Source organism: Ylistrum balloti, unplaced genomic scaffold, assembly GCF_031769215.1.
Source record: "Ylistrum balloti isolate Yb309-2 unplaced genomic scaffold, AGI_CSIRO_Ybal_v1 Utg370344, whole genome shotgun sequence".
In the NCBI taxonomy this organism is placed as follows: Eukaryota; Metazoa; Mollusca; class Bivalvia; order Pectinida; family Pectinidae; genus Ylistrum; species Ylistrum balloti.
Window position 1 is genome coordinate 601,536 of NW_026782247.1, and position 17,261 is coordinate 618,796.

The window sequence follows — 17,261 nt, forward strand, 5'->3', positions numbered from 1 at the left end:
ATGTTGTTTTGATTCAAATGTCATACGTCATAATGACGTCACAACTGAGGCTATATGACAATGTCGAAAAGGTTCATGTAATAAATGGGTAACTTCGCTGTAATAGGATAAGCCATATGACGTAACAGCTCTTGCCAAGTGATCAAGTGTTTAAACAAACTTAACTCATATGACGTCCTAAGGACGTTCTAATTGAGGTCACAAATCGCTAACATCGCTGTAATAGGACATGATTATGTAACAGCTCTCGGAAGTTTTTTTTATGTAAACTTAAGTCGTAGGACGAATAGCTAATATCACAGGTTGTATTTTCTTTCACAGAATGGGTTAGGTGATATAAATATATGAATATATGCTGAAGTTTAAAGGAACAACGCAGGACTCAACACTTCTTACAATAGCAGATGTAAACGTGACAAAGGATCTTAAATGAGTTTTAATTTCATGTATATTTTTGCGAGACTTGGCAAGCAAACTCAAATAATTTCGAGATGAGTTTCATAAAAGTTCACGAGAAATGAAATAAATTGACGAATATTTTCACCACTAAACTCAGAAAAGTTACATTTTTCCGCTTGGGGAAACTCTTCATGGTCAATATTATGACATATATATATATAATATCACGTGTGATTCATGTGATTCACACGTGATAATCCGTTACAATGACAGGTTGTGTGGTTCTAACAAATTATGTTTTTTTTACCAGAAGTTTCATGTCTTTTGCCCTTATATGTTCACTATTATTTTCTATAAGCAGCTATCAGGCTATGAAATTTAAATCATATCATACAGTTATTGACGGAAGGGACATAACCCTACTCCGGAGGACGTGGTAGCATGGTCACATGTGGCAAAGAACATAAAAAACAAATTTGTTGGGTGAAACAACCCACCTTCATCTCTACAGGTCCACGTAGTTCTAAATCAAACGTGTTGAATGTATCCAGTACTTCTTTACAATTGGGACTCACGTGTATCCTCAAAGCTATAAATAGAAAAAAACACTATGCTCATTTACATATGGAAATATTGGAACATACGACTGCCTGCACATCAGGTAAGGTTATCTAACTTTACTTACAGAAGGACATGAAAACACATTGTACGAATGAATAATATTGAAAATCGAGTGAATTTGACATATTCTTATTTCATTAACACGTTAAGTAAACACATATAAGGATAGATCAAGGTGTAAGTTGTAATATCATAGGAAATCTGCATCAATAGATTTTATTTCAACTAGTATTTACATTTATCAAGCAGATCTGAGGTGTACAGATTATAATTACAGATCCTAAGCTAGTCTGATTTACAACCTACCAGGGATATTTTTATAACATGACAAATCTTAAACTCCTTTTTTATAAAAGAAAAACCATATTAAAATTTTTAATTTTTGAAAGCTCTCGGTATGCTTTCGAAGATTTTGCTATGACCATTTTCTAAAGCTTATATGTGTGTTTTCACTTCGCCTTTAATACATTTTCGTTGTTTTGATCTCAGTTATGAACCTATTTTGTTAACATTTTTGACCCTAATGACCTTTTCTGTATTGACTAGCCGTTAAAAAATATGATACTTTTATTTATACTATTGTTTGAATTATCTTCACATTGGCGTGTAATAAAAATAATACAACGATGATGGTTAGATGTACTTACGGAGACCATTCGATTCCATTCGGGACGTTGTATTTACCGTGTCTCCGAACAAACAATATCGAGGCATCTTTAGACCAACGACACCAGCTACCACCGGACCTACACATTAGGGAGATAAATATACATCTCATATCGTCCAAATAGATGAGTCAATCATGATATGGTTAATTTCTTACGAAACGAAGCTACTTGTGTTGTCATAGAAACTATGATAAAGTTTCCAATTAAGGGGTGATAGACTTCATTAAGAATAAATCTGGACAGAAAAGAAGCGTCCTTCATTATATCCACAGAAAATTGTACCCAAAATCAAATACAAGAAAAGAAACTTTTAACAACAGTGCCCAGAAAAAGAAATTGATAGTATCTTATATCTTAAAACACTACCTATAAGCGTAACATTCTTATTCAATTACAAAATATCTTAACAGATTCGATGCAAAATATGTGACATTCCTCTTGGTCGTTGGATTTTTCTCAGTCGCCTCCTAGGCTTCGAAATTTAAGCCTTTAGCATCACTGATGAGTCCTAGAAGGACGAAACAGCTGTATGATGTAGTATCACTGATGAGTCCTTGAAGGACGAAACAGCTGTATGATGTAGCATCACTGACGAGTCCTAGGAGGATGAAACAGCTGTATGACGCAGTTTGTTTCATTGTTTGGATCTACTGTATCTAATTCTATATCATCTCTTGCGCAATCTTACCCGTGTGTATACCGATACGTAGTTTTAGCTGTTCGTTTGGTCGATGACGAATTTTGAAAGACAGCGTAGCATTCAGTAACGATATCGACATCCGGGCTATCTCACGTGCATGTAAATTTCCATTGCGCACGGGCAAACCGGACACCACCATATATGCATCTCCTATTGTTTCAACCTAGAGGCAAGAGTACAGAATGAAATGCTAGCAACTTATCATTACATAATATGTATTTTTATAGTAAATTTTCAATCTATAAATACACTTTGAAACACAATATTTCTGTCAAATGTTTGCCTCATCAATAAGTAAATACAAACATGTAATGCCTAAACTACTGTGACGTCAGTTTTAGAATGACATCACGCATTGTATAACAGGTGATATTAATCAACATTCGTCAATTTAAAACCACATTAATAAGACAAAACAACAATCATAAAATTGTTGACATTAATAAACCCATATTTCACATAAATGGTTATCATTTTTTGTTATATCATTTATCAATTCGAACTCTCTTAAATTAAACGTTTTCACTGACCCCAAATCATGACCATCTCAACGTTTTATTTCATATGCAAAATGACGTACCACTTTAAAATTCTTTGTTTAACTTACCTTATATACATCAAAATTTTCTATAACAGAGTCGAACGTTGTGTACAAGTCATTAAGCAATGCTACAACCTAAAAAGAGACGAAAAATCAATTTTCAAGTGTTATGTCTAGAAAAGCCTACCTTTATTACATTTTTCCTCTTCCTGTTAAACGTAAACAGGATGAGAACCAATGTAATGGGATGAGGTATTCACAAACAATGTCTATATTATCTACCACAAAGTTGTTTTGCAATTCTACACAATATTTGGTGGAAATAAGGCAAGTAAGTCTTTTTCAGGACAAATATCACTTTTAAAGGTTTTGGCGATGGCCACCCGAACATATTTATAAAATCACAGCATTTATTTATTTTGCCAAAACATCATTCTTGAAACAGACTTGTAATTACTCTGTAAAGCACCGGATTGTATCCCCTACGTGGTATTATTGCTTGGAACAAGCCCAAATAGCCAAATGATAATTGGATGTCTTTGCGAATGCATGTTGCTTCTAAATGAAACCTTTGTGAAATGTTATCCGTCGATGGCGTAACGGAATGTCCATAAAAAGAATATTAAACAAGAAAAACATCATATTGACAATGTAAACCAAAGATATTGTTGTTGGCATCCTTCAGTCATCGTGACTATAAATTCGAGTTCTGATTGGTTGATAAGGAGCATCTACGTCGGTGGAAGTAGAGACCGATTCTCGATATAACATCCTTCTAAACAGCTATGAGGACTCTATGTTTGTTTGTTTGTTTACCTGCATTGGAGTGGATTCCGAGGACATGGCCGTGAATCCACAGATGTCACTGAAGTAGATTGTCACGCAATTGTAAGTTTCGGCATGGATTGTCTCCCCTCGCATCAGCTGCCCAGCCACTGACCTGTGGATGTTGTAAATTGAAAGATTAAAATTTGTGGGACAAGAATAGAAACTACACAGAAACAAAACCTGAAAGACACAAAACGGAGAGCACCATGAATTTCCTCCAAAGACTTTGTTGGGGATGTGATGTGAAAATTCGTTCTTTCTTGTGCAGCCCTATAATAATTGCAATAAATAATTTTAACACGGTTCTGTCTATAGGTAAATGTGTAGTAACGGAACCCTATTTCCTAAAGGTTTGTACCAGTAGAACATTGCTAGGTAGCAACGGAACCATATTTCCTAAAGGTTTGTGTACCAGTAGAACGTTGCTAGGTAGCAACGGAACCCTATTTCCTAAAGGTTTGTACCAGTAGAACATTGCTAGGTAGCAACGGAACCATATTTCCTAAAGGTTTGTACAAGTAGAACATCGCTAGGTAGTAACGGAACCCTATTTCCTAAAGGTTTGTACCAGTAGAATATTGCTAGGTTGTAACGGAAGTAGAACGTTGCTAGGTAGTAACAGAACCCTATTTCCTAAAGGTTTGTAACAAGTAGAACATTGCTAGGTTGTAACGGCTAAAGGTTTGTACCAGTAGAATATTGCTAGGTAAGTGACTGGATTATCTACCTTACAATTTTTACACGGCTGTAAAGCGGTGACGCTCTCTAACCTAATCCCACAAACCATTACTACAACACATACACTACTGTGTGTAAGATGATTATAAATAGATTCGTTGCCCAGCGTGTCTATATATGGACATACGCCGCCTTCACCACAAACTCCAATTACCGGCACGAGATGTCTGTTATAAAACATGACTTAAATCAATACCCCATAGGACTTGTTCTAGACTCTGTAATTTTATCACTAAGGAGAGATTGGGATGTCTTTGGTAATGTTCTTTCATCATTACGTGAAACTCAAAAGAGAATTAAATCTGTGACCTGCTCTTTTAGTTGAAAGAGATTGAAGACATTAAGCACAACAGTCACAAACACATTGTCTAAATCCCTGTTTTAATAACTTTCCGTTCAAATGAAGATGTCGTTCTCGATATGAAGAATTCTACAATCGTTCGATAAAGTTTGCTCCAGCTCTTCTCTTTCATGACAAACTTGATATACATTTTCATGCATTTTACCAAATCTTGCATCTTAAATTGAACATCTCTGATCACTTTCATTTTGTTATCCTTAATCTTTCCCTAGATCGTCAACAAACTATGAAAACAATAGGCGCCATTCCTTACCAATATTTTCATTTCTCAACATTTAACTTTTCCCTTTCATACTTAAGTTAAAAAAAGAACGATGAAATTTTCTGAAATGCGTATTCTAAAGTACTTCCGGTCAAGATGGAGAGGAAAATGAAATGACGGATGAAATAACTAGAATAAGTACGGTAGCTGTAATATACATTGACCTAAATTTGATAAAGTAATAAATAAACATTAACATCCAATTAGAGGTATCTCTTAAATATTGTTATCCATGTTTTACAAACAGTACATATACTCGTATAGCCGATATTTTTTCGCAGGGGAGTAATATTTTCGCTATTTCACGGTACATTAACGTGATCGCGAATATTTAATACGTGAAATGATAAGACATGTGTATTAGAGTCTTTTACATCCAGATCACGATTTTTAAAGATATAATTTGATAATTTTGAGAGAAAATCACCAAGTTATGATCCATGAAAATTAACCGCTATAAGGTAGGCCTATATTAGCATAGTATATTTGTTCTAAATATATGAATGAGAAAAAGTTACTTTCTCTGTCCTTAGTTATGAATTTTCAAGATTTATAAACCTATACCAAACTTAATTGATTGCTTGATATTTTTATATAGAGGTAAATGTTCTGTATGACAAATTTGTGTATCACACTGTAGTGGAAAATGACAACAATTCTCACCACGTTTGACAGTTAGGCTGGTAAAGATGGTCTTCACAGAATATGCCTAGTCCTTGTTAAGGTCGTTATATATATCATTGGTTAACCTAAATAAACCCAGACGTTTACCCTACTAGCATAGTCATGCTAAACCAATTTAGTCATACTTCATAGCAATTGTTACAAAAGAAACTGAACATTTAAAAGAAAACTAAAATCACCATTAATATCACACGAAGTTTAGGGATTTATATAAGAAAAATAATTTGTATGATAAAGAATGTGATGAAAAATATTTAGATTAGAAAAATGAGCGGCACGATTTAGAGAGCTGATGAAGCTGTAGACAGTTATGTGGTGTTTGTGTGCTGTGTAGAACGACCCAGACATGGTCGATTTATAGGCAGAGAGGTGTGAATGCCGACCGTCACATTTGAATAATTCAGATCACCAGTTGTCTTTACCCAGTCAGTTTATATAACGTCTATTCTGGCGTTGTAGGTTTGTTTGTGAAATAAAAATGTGTTACAGTTTCTCAGAATTCGGTGAACAGTAGTCATGACTCATTAAAGTTTCACAGAAAGTCTCCGTATAAATCATGGCAGTCGTTTTACGTTACAAGGCTACAGTTAATGTTTGCAAGCACTCATTGACATCATTCTATACAAACTTTGAGTAAATTACATTAGGTTCAAACAAGGAATCAAACTGCACTATACGGGTGTTTTGTCTTTCTAGAATTCGTCAGGGATGATGAGAACCTTAATTTTGAAGCCTAGGAAGTGACTGATTAAAATCCAAAGTGACCAAAAGAAATGTTAAATATTTAGATGGTGAGGTCCATTAACTCTATAACTCAGTAGTTATTGTAGATTTCATATATCTAATAATTTCAGATGGATGTCAAGTATACATGTATATTCTAATCCGCGCTACTTTCCAAATGGATTTAAAAGTGGCTTGTAGGTTACAGGAAACCGCAATGGCTAATAGCCTACCAGTAAATTTTCAATTCCTGTTACACCAACCATTTATCATAATCACATTGGCAAAAATACATGTCTACTATAAGGACGATAATTGGGGCATATAGAAAGATAGATTTATTTGGTAAAACATACATTATATTACATACATACACATACATGTATTGTAAAATAATTCCTGTTTTAACCAGGATAAGACAGTAAAGTCTGTGAACTTCTTTCCACTCTGGTCCCTTAACATAAAACACATTACAATACAACACTGGGTACATATATTATTACATAACGTTATATTATTCTTATATAATTCCTATATTCCTATATAAAGTTTCTAAAATAAACCAAAATTATGTTAAATAAAAGTTCATGCGTGTGGAAAGAATATAATAATATCACAGAAAACAAAACATTCTTTATGCATTGTCCTGTAAAAAACGTCGAACACGGTTTTGAAAGTTTCGTTTGTTATTAACGTATTTCAAGTAAAATTTGGTAATTAATTAAACAAGTTTTCTGTTGAAATCAGGGTTTTGAGTAGATATATCCCTCTATATTTATTCAAGTGGACATATTGACTTTTCAATGTCTTTTTCAATAAAAATGTTGAAAATGAAAACTTTAGATAAATATTCGTTACTTCGTTTATTTACTCATTTATCTATTGATATTTTTGGAGGAATTGCTTGTTATGTTTTTTTTTTATTATTTTTTCCTTTTTTTTTAATTTTTATTTTGTGTTTTTCTTTTTTTGAGGGGGTGGGCGGTGGGGGGAGGGTTGGGGGGGGGGTGGGTGGGTGGGGGTATGTTCGTTTTCCTTATCCTTCCTGTAATACCGTTTCAGATGAATTATTACAAAAGACGAATGGAACAAAGCTCTTACTTGGGCAACATCATATACAGGAGATCCTCGGCTTTTTTCTTCTGTTCTAAGTAATCCGAGGTACGTTCCTCAACTAAAGCCTCTAGGTTGTTCGCGTACTGCTCCATTCGGGACAAAAGGTTGTCGAGAATGTTTCCTTTATCTCCATCCCTGAAGAATAAAATTTACAACAATTAATAAAAGACATTAAATTGTCATAATTCTTTGTTATAGTATTTCTATATATGTTTAAAGTTGGGGAACCAAATTCATAATACATTATTTTGTATTACAGGAACCAGGGCAACATGTTTATAATCATTTGCGAAAAATATTCCACGTGCGTCGTGATTTCCATCTTAATGTGCGTCAATCATTTGTGACGTCATCAAGATTGAAGAACGGCTTACTGCAATATATTGATACAAATTTCACCAAAAAAAATGGTTTCTGAACAACATGAAATTTTTCTGTCGTTGGTTAAAACAAACAAATAATTTCACTGCCACAACAACGAACATTTGTGCAGAATGATAGTTACTTTCTGTAACCTTTTCACAAAACGATATAAAAAGTTTCAAAATTGTAGCAACAAATCAAGTAGAATCCAGACAAGTTATAAGAAAATTTTGTCGTTGTGATAAACCCCTATCTGTCTGATCGGAAGAAAAACACGAGAAAAGGACAAGAATTTTCACGTTTGGTTTCGTCGTCCGTTTCCTACATTCAACACAGAGATACACCATACCACGTGGGCATACGAAACACTAGTAGAACAACTGATCAGGTTGAAAAATAGAACAGCGGCAGAAAAACAAATCTCCAGCATGATAAAAACGACGCTCACAGATACGGGTCCAATTTCAATCACGAGCTATGTGGATTTATATAACAATTTCTACGATGTTCATAGAATGAATATTTGATGCAACGCTAAATTGAGAGACGGATGCCACATTTCATATCGTCATACATATCTGTAAACTCTCCGATAAATAGATTTCTGATTAGGAATTTCAGTCTCGATCGGAAAACGATACGAGGAGACGGTATTGTTTGATTACATGTCACAATAACAAACGTGTTTCATTCAGATAGTTTTGTCATGCTATCCGTGTGCAGTAAATAACTGATATATTGTTAGATCGATTTCATGCAATCCGTGTGGGCAGTAAATAACTGATATATTGTTAGATCGATTTCATGCAATCCGTGTGGGCAGTGAATATCTGATATATTGTTAGATCGATTTCATGCAGTCCGTGTGGGCAGCAAATATCTGATATATTGTTAGATCGATTGCATGCAGTCCGTGTGGGCAGTGAATATCTGATATATTGTTAGATCGATTTCATGCAATCCGTGTGGGCAGTGAATATCTGATATATTGTTAGATTGATTGCATGCAGTCCGTGTGGGCAGTAAATAACTGATATATTGTTAGATCGATTTCATACCATCCGTGTGGGCAGTGAATATCTGATATATTGTTAGATTGATTTCATGCAGTCCGTGTGGGCAGTAAATAACTGATATATTGTTAGATCGATTTCATACCATCCGTGTGGGCAGTGAATATCTGATATATTGTTAGATCGATTTCATGCAATCCGTGTGGGCAGTGAATATCTGATATATTGTTAGATTGATTGCATGCAGTCCGTGTGGGCAGTAAATAACTGATATATTGTTAGATTGATTTCATGCAGTCCGTGTGGGCAGTGAATATCTGATATATTGTTAGATCGATTTCATACCATCCGTGTGGGCAGTAAATAACTGATATATTGTTAGATCGATTTCATACCATCCGTGTGGGCAGTAAATAACTGATATATTGTTAGATCGATTTCATACCATCCGTGTGGGCAGTAAAGAACTGATATATTGTTAGATCGATTTCATGCAGTCCGTGTGGGCAGTAAATAACTGATATATTGTTAGATCGATTTCATACCATCCGTGTGGGCAGTAAAGAACTGATATATTGTTAGATCGATTTCTTGCAATCCGTGTGGGCAGTGAATATCTGATATATTGTTAGATCGATTTCATGCAATCCGTGTGGGCAGTAAATATCTTATATATTGTTAGATCGATTTCATGCAATCCGTGTGGGCAGTGAATATCTGATACACATTTTAGTCGATTTCAATGCAGAATAATACTATATAACTATTATCACTGTTTTTAGGTAGTATACGATAAAAAAAATCTCCTTTTTTTTTTATAGAATTACAGAAATTAAACGTCAAGGCGAATTTGATAATTTTTGCTTCTTGTAAATATGATATATAGACAAACTGTACCGTAGGTCCTAAATAATAAAATATCTGTGTGAGCTGAGAGCTAAGATCATTAAGGACTGAAATGCACTCTAAAGAATACAATGATATGGAATCGTGATTAAAACATTTTATAACACCACACACCCTACCAACATCAGACAAAATGCCAATCAAGAACAGCACAACACAGTACCTTTTACATGAAAAACACACTCAGTGTTTGAGGTGTTCAACCAAGTATTTAACCTCAGAAAATCGATATTGGTTGAAATGAGATGTACCTTGTAAACAACATCACACTCGTTTCATGTCACGAAAAGGAAAGAGCTGAGCTAAATGTTGTGTGGATGGTTTAAGGAATGCATTGATTATCATAGTAAGTTTATTTCGTATCCTGTCTAAAGTTCGACATTTTCTTTGAGTAATTCAGATTTCTCTCAATCGTCTCCTACGTTTAAAGAAATCAGACCCATTGCATCACTGAAGAGCCCTAGTGGGACGAAACCGGTGTTTGATGTAATATTACTGACGAGTCCTAGAAGGACGAAACAGTTGTATGATGTAGCATCACTGACGGGTCCTAGAAGGACGAAACAGCTGTATGATGTAGTATCACTGATGAGTCCTAGTAGGACGGAACTGCTGTATGATGTAGCATCACTGACGAGTCCTAGTAGGACGAAACAGGTGTATGATGTAACATCACTGAAGAGTCGTAGAAGGATGAAACGTGTATGATGTTATACATCTAACGAGTCCTAGTAGGGCGAAACAGGTGTATGATTCCACTGAATTCTTAATTTAGCTTTACTGTGTATAATTGTAAATTTGCATCGGAAGTTAGCATTCATTTGTTTTTTTTTGTTTTTTTTTAAATCTTTGCTTCCTAAACAGTGACTTCAATTAAGAATCCCGGTAGCATGTGAGTAATACTAAGCAACTTTGGACATTGATTTAACAATGAAAAATACGTGAATCGATTTGACTATTAATCGTACAGGAAGGTCGATAGGGGGCAGTAAGCACTAGGCAGTCGCTGTATTAATACAATGAACACTACCAGTGTCTGAATGCACGGAGAGAGCATTACCAATAATGGGAATTGATTTTATAATTCTACCACAAGCGACATTCACTACCGGCTGCATTCTATAGGAAGCACACCATACAATGGCTTGGTTATCTTAAGATAAATATTCTCCTACATTGATTTTAAAAATAAACTTAATAGAAATTTAAGATTTTAAGAGTAACTGATCGGAATATCATCACTTTGTTTAGAGAAAGATAACTTTATCTAGAATTTACAATATTTTTCTTTGGTTTCCTTGTACACGCGTACAAGGATTTCAACTCTCATTATTTCATAGTGTATTCTACTTCCAGATTTGTTCATTTTATGAAATGAAATGTTTGATCAATACCAATGAACAAACGTCTGCCTCTTTAACATCATGAACAGCATTGCCATCAAAGTTATCTCATCCATCTCACGACAGAATGCATTAACTAGTCTGTGTTCCCGAGGAAAATATTTTAATAAGCCTACAACGGTATTGTTGATTACCTCGTAAAGGCAAATAAAACTCAAAACTGACATCAGAACAGAATCTTAATTCAGGCACATATCCGGTAAACAATCGTAAAACTGGAACGAGATTATGATTTACACAGCTACATCCGACAAAGTACAGGAATTATAAGACCAGGTGCTCCTGAAGAGTAAGCGTATTGATTAAATGACCACACCGTGTAGAACGTCAATTTAAGTAAATAATATCACATTACCAAAAGAGATCTTGGTAAACAGAGAACAGGGACGACAAACTGCAAGACAGATTCTCTTTTTTGATGTGATCACGTGAATATCTTTAAAGAGACACCAAAAACACTAGTAAGACAACGACGGAAGTTTACAAGATGAAACACAATTAAAAAAAATAGAGTTTAAAACGTATTTTCTCAAATGAAAAAACAAAACAAAAATTGAGCAATGTGGGTACAGACAAAAGAGGAATGCCATCATATGCCTGCATACTAAAGTTTACATTCAATATTCATTATTTAATCGTATTTTAACGTTTATTAATAAACATTTCTTTAAATTTTTAATTTCATTTTCTAACAATTTACAACAAGTTATGCTCTTTCGTCTCATGAGTTGAAGTACAAGAAATATGAAAAAGACATATTCTATTTATTTTTTGACACGAATTAAAAAAATCTATTTAAATCGAAAATGACAGACAGTTTTTCTAAATGATGAAGAGACTTCAGGTTGTCATGCCCCCCCCCCCCCCCCCCCCCCAAAGAAAAGGAGGAGTTTCCTGTATACGTTCAAATAAGAAATAGAACAATACCATATCCAGATAAACAGCGATTAGTCTGGAAAATTGTCCATAAAAACATCATATTACTTACACGGCTAGAAAATTTATCATAAAACCGTGTGACCTCAATACACACGACATAATAAAACATTTATATGTCTGTACCGATATTTATATAACTAAATACAGTCATTATCCTCATCTTCCAGCTATATACCATGGTTATATGACATATACGAGACTTCAGGCTCTTTTTTTTTCTTTGTGTGATGATCAACAGGTGCTTGAAATATCATTTTTCTTCTTTCTGAATACTTAAAAACGAATGAATTTAAAGGAAATAGATCAGTTTAACACGCAACACAGACTGTATACATTGTACCGTCTAAATAAATGGTTTTCGGAACAGACAATTTTATATGTTAATCATGTATCTACAACTGTAGCGACTGAAATATTTTTCAGTTTTTTTATTTTTATCATTTTTGTGATGTTTTTTTTTTTAATGTTGTCATTATATCAATATTACTTTGTCATGAAAATCTCTAATTACACGACCCCGTAAAAATGTGCAATCGGTTTTGTGTGTTTTTTTTTTTTTGCGTGTTTTTTTTCTATTTGTGTTTTGTTTTGTTTGTTTTTTGTTTGTGTTTTTTTTTTCAGTTTAATCTGGCCGACATTTCTCTCCAAACCAATATGTTGTTGTTCTTGATTATAAGCTATATGAAGTTGATTTTCAGAATTCACTGAAAGACAATTACGTCAGAAAGAATTCAAATATTCATTTTTAAGGTCAAAAACACGCAATGCAACCTTAATGCGACCAAACTAGAGTTTAAAGTGCGAAACAACAACAGAACACTGCCAGCATTACTTAGCTGTCGGAGAATTGATTATCATGAAACCATATAGAATCGTTTGTGACGTAATGGCCAAAGATGAGTTAAAATACGCCTAAACGAAATGAACAGGAAAACCAATAACAAGTTAATGAACAAAAACAAAACAAACAAAAGCAAACAAATAATAAATGAAATAACATGGACATTAATTATCTTGAAAATGTTTGGAAAACTTGAATGTCTCCTACTCTTGTCAGTTGTACATCTTATCATGGTGTACTCGGCCCCTACATATCGCCTTGGCTGAATTCATGAAGCGTTTTGATGAACCAGATGTTGGTCAACGAGACATATATCCTGCGCCGGATTACTTGACTAGTCAAGCTGGAATCGGCCAAAATAGGCCGAACTAGATTACAAGAAGATTGGTCAGTCGGCTCGTTATTGGTACAAAAGTTAATTTGACCAAGTAAGGGTCGATATCCTTTACACTGCTTCACCAAAATGTCACGACCCCCTCCCATCATTATCAATCTCGTCTCATTCTTAGCCAGTTCTCCATTCTTAAATGGCGTATTGACTTATTGACATCTGACGCAGGCGATGGGGGTTCGATTTCCGGTTTGATACTTATGTGGATTTCTTAGATGAGTTTTTCTGTCTGGTGTCCAGCAAATTGTAACTCGTCCGTTTATGATACTGTATGACTCATGTCTCACGTCTAAAAAAACCATAACTACCCTATATTGACCCCGTTATACGCAATACAGAAAAGTTAACAGAGTTTTAACGGTGAGGCTAACTCTTAAAACAGACAAACATTACTTATTTTACAACAAACTATCAGCTGAGACTAATTACTCTTGTTGGCACGGCTGGAATCGCGCGAGGAGTCTTACTATAGGTGGAAACTGGAGTACCCAGAGAAAAACCCGCTTGGTGAAGTAGATAACCCCTATATCACGTCCGCTCAAGGAATCGAACCCAGAACATCTAGATGAAAGGCGAATGCACTACCGCTGCGTTTTCCAATCAACATTTCTGTCTTTTCGTAAAACTCAACTTTAAGGAAACAATATATTCTTAGCCATTCATCTTAATTGACAATATTCTGTTTCATGGACTCCGCAACGATCTCATTTCGAAATACAAAATGTTCGATGATCGATGGTATGTCCGACTGTTGCGATGTTATATTACCCGGATCCAAAAAAAAAAAAACAAATCCTATAGTTTTTACTCTATGTTATCTGTTATACCGTGCATATTTAAACACTCAAAAATCAATTTCGAAATAAGTGTGGCGAGTTGGTGAAAAAGATCAAATACAAAGTACAAAAGATGATCACAATGTATTAAAGCCAAAACGGCTACGATTTGTTTAACATTGGTCACAAATGTCGTCCCTGTTAAGTATTGTCTGTCTGTAGCAGCTTGAGAAGGTTATTCTTCCTGTCGACTTTTGGGGAATTTTCCAATATACTACCAAGCTGAAGACAATGTCCCAACAAATCCGACCGGAAGACTGCTTTCTATGCCATCTTTATTTAACCGGCTACTACATTGACTAGACAAGATGGCTAAACTCCAAACATCTGCTACAACACCTTAATAGTGATAAACTTCTCAATACTATGCCAGCTTAACAGCATCATTCAATCCTAATTGCATCCGTCTCTTGTAAATATACATTTATTATAGTATGTACATCATCATGAGATGGGTCTTTAATGATTTTGTCTGTCAGCTCTCAACAGATTTTAATGAAATACTCGCATGAAGATTATCACACAGCCTACATTTCCAATCTCGGTGTGTATTTATACAAAGCACTGTCAGATTTAGCTTCCATTGAAATTTACGATCCTCTTAAATTTTTATCTAAAAGACATTTTGCTAAATATAAAATGTTATATATTTTGTCGAAATGGTTATTACTGTTATTTAAAAAGTCTTCTTTCTATACGTGACGGTATTATTACAGTGCAATGAATACGTTTCTTTTTTTAAGATTGACAAGCTGCAAAGATGTGGGGAAATGGGCTATGATCCTAGAATTTCAGTTTTAGCAGAAGACTTCCAATCTTCAACAACAGCGTGATCTATATTGTGAGATTGCGTGGGCAATTGAAAGATATTTTCACATACATTCTATTTTAAGATTGAAGGGACATTTTAATTTTGATTATCACGTGCTGACTACACGTGATTCAGAATTAATTTCACTCAAAACGTTTTCTCTGCAATATGGAATATACAAAAATGTGTACTTCAGCAATCCATGTAAGGAATCTTTAAAACACATTTTGGTGTCCGGAGACATTTTCTATCTTATTTGTGACGATATAATCTACATTTACTTATATCACAACATTATGATTCCAGATTAAACATCGATTGTATCATCGCCTTAAAGCTATTTTGGCACAGAAACCTTGAGTAGCGTCATTCTGTTAAATAAAAAGATGTTTTGATAATGTGGGATTTTAATTTAATTCGTCTAATGTAATCAATAAATTGAAATGGTTAAAATTACCCACAATGCACGTTCTAGTTCCTACCTGTATCATTACTTTTGCTCAAGATTTGCTTTTTATTTTATTCGTGAAACATCTACACAAAATCATGTAAGAATATAGCATTTGCTAGTAGCTTGAAATACCGTAGATATAAATTTGTTCTTCATTTGGCGCAGTAAAATTTTAGTGAAAAATCACTGAAGGATTATTTGTGCCTTGACAAATTCGCGCTTCAGTAACATACGCAACAAGGAGGATCTGAAATTAACGTAATCATTTTGAAGCATATTTCATTTACCGCGAAAAGCGCAAAAATAATAGTACCACTAATAAATGTATGTTAACAGTAAGTTAATCAACACAATTTCAATGAATTACCTGAAGTTTGGAGCAGAGTCTATTTAGTTGCTGACACTAATGAGCTTTGTGCTTCAAAGTTTGCTCTTCCGAAACATATATATATTCCGTCTTAGGAACTCTGCTTACATACAAATTCAATACAATTTTATTACTTCAGAGTTGGGACGAGAAAAATGAGTTTTGATCATATTTTTTTTCCATCTGTCCATCTTATTATTAATCAAAAGGAAATTCCGTTCTTTAATGATGCATCCGAATGACGTTGTATCAATTTTTACTGTCTTAATCTTTATAAAAAAATCCGTTGTCATGATGATATTGATGTCTAAAAATGTTTTTGTTAAAGCGTTACGTAATAAAACAGTATTGATTTATTAGTTGAAAGGGTTGACGTTCAGATTGGTTTCCGTGTCATTATTAATTAATATGTATAATAATACTATATTGCTGTTATCTTGACATTTTAAAAAAACATGAAAAAAGAAAAAGGAACAGAACAGAAAAGTAAAAAGAAAGAAAAAAGAACAAAAAGAAAAGGAACAAAAACACGCACAGCGCTTTTAAGACCAGATACATGACTCAATTACAAAAGAAAGTAACCGAGAACTTCCGAAGTACTTTTTGAAATAGATATGGTCTAGTTAAAAAGATTATTATTGATTTCAATCAGCATGTCCACCAATCAACATAGATAGACACCACCATATTGGGAAGTAAATTTTGTGATGGACTGGTGTTATATTAGTGACGCTAGTGTAATAATATAACATATTAAGTATAGTGCTCTTTTTAACAGTTGGTATTTAATTTAACTTTTCGGTCACATAATCACGAGTGTAAACTTACTTTATATTTTGATAGATAAGCCGGCCAAACTAACCGATAAATTGGGATCGTTTCTTTGTCAAATGGCGATAAACACTTAGAAAACATGATTCTATTGGCAGCGTGCCCAGCCATTATCTGATTTCAGACGAGATCCTAATTAAAGTTCAATAATAAATGCTTTTAGCCGGAACTACTGTATGTGTTTATAAATTAAACAGTGTCTCTCATGTAAACGATTTGATAGCGAAAGCCTTTCTGACACGCCATACTTCTATAGGACCAAGCTTATTTGACACAGATGAAAATATAGAGTTACCTAGGTAACAAATGGGTTAGGAAAAGATTCTAATCAATTTCCTGACACTAATTAGAAAAAAAATATGTGTGATACAAATTCATCATCAACAGAAAGAAACCGGTTCTGTTTCAAATATATGGAAAGATGATATTCTGATTTAGACAGAAAAGTGTGGGTACATGAATTGTACC

General features: G+C 34.1%; 1 protein-coding gene across 2 annotated transcripts in view; it reads right to left on the bottom strand.

Moving 5' to 3' along the window:
• Positions 1–17,261, bottom strand: part of LOC132553699 (atrial natriuretic peptide receptor 1-like) — a 144,373-nt gene that overhangs the window by 6,294 nt on the left and 120,818 nt on the right. For both annotated transcript variants that reach the window (XM_060217965.1, XM_060217964.1), the window contains 6 exons: positions 7,627–7,776; positions 3,746–3,869; positions 2,996–3,064; positions 2,377–2,551; positions 1,668–1,766; positions 897–988 (listed from right to left, as the gene is read on the bottom strand). In XM_060217965.1, coding sequence (XP_060073948.1) covers positions 897–988; positions 1,668–1,766; positions 2,377–2,551; positions 2,996–3,064; positions 3,746–3,869; positions 7,627–7,776 — 709 coding nt within the window. The remainder of the gene's footprint in view (positions 1–896; positions 989–1,667; positions 1,767–2,376; positions 2,552–2,995; positions 3,065–3,745; positions 3,870–7,626; positions 7,777–17,261) is intronic.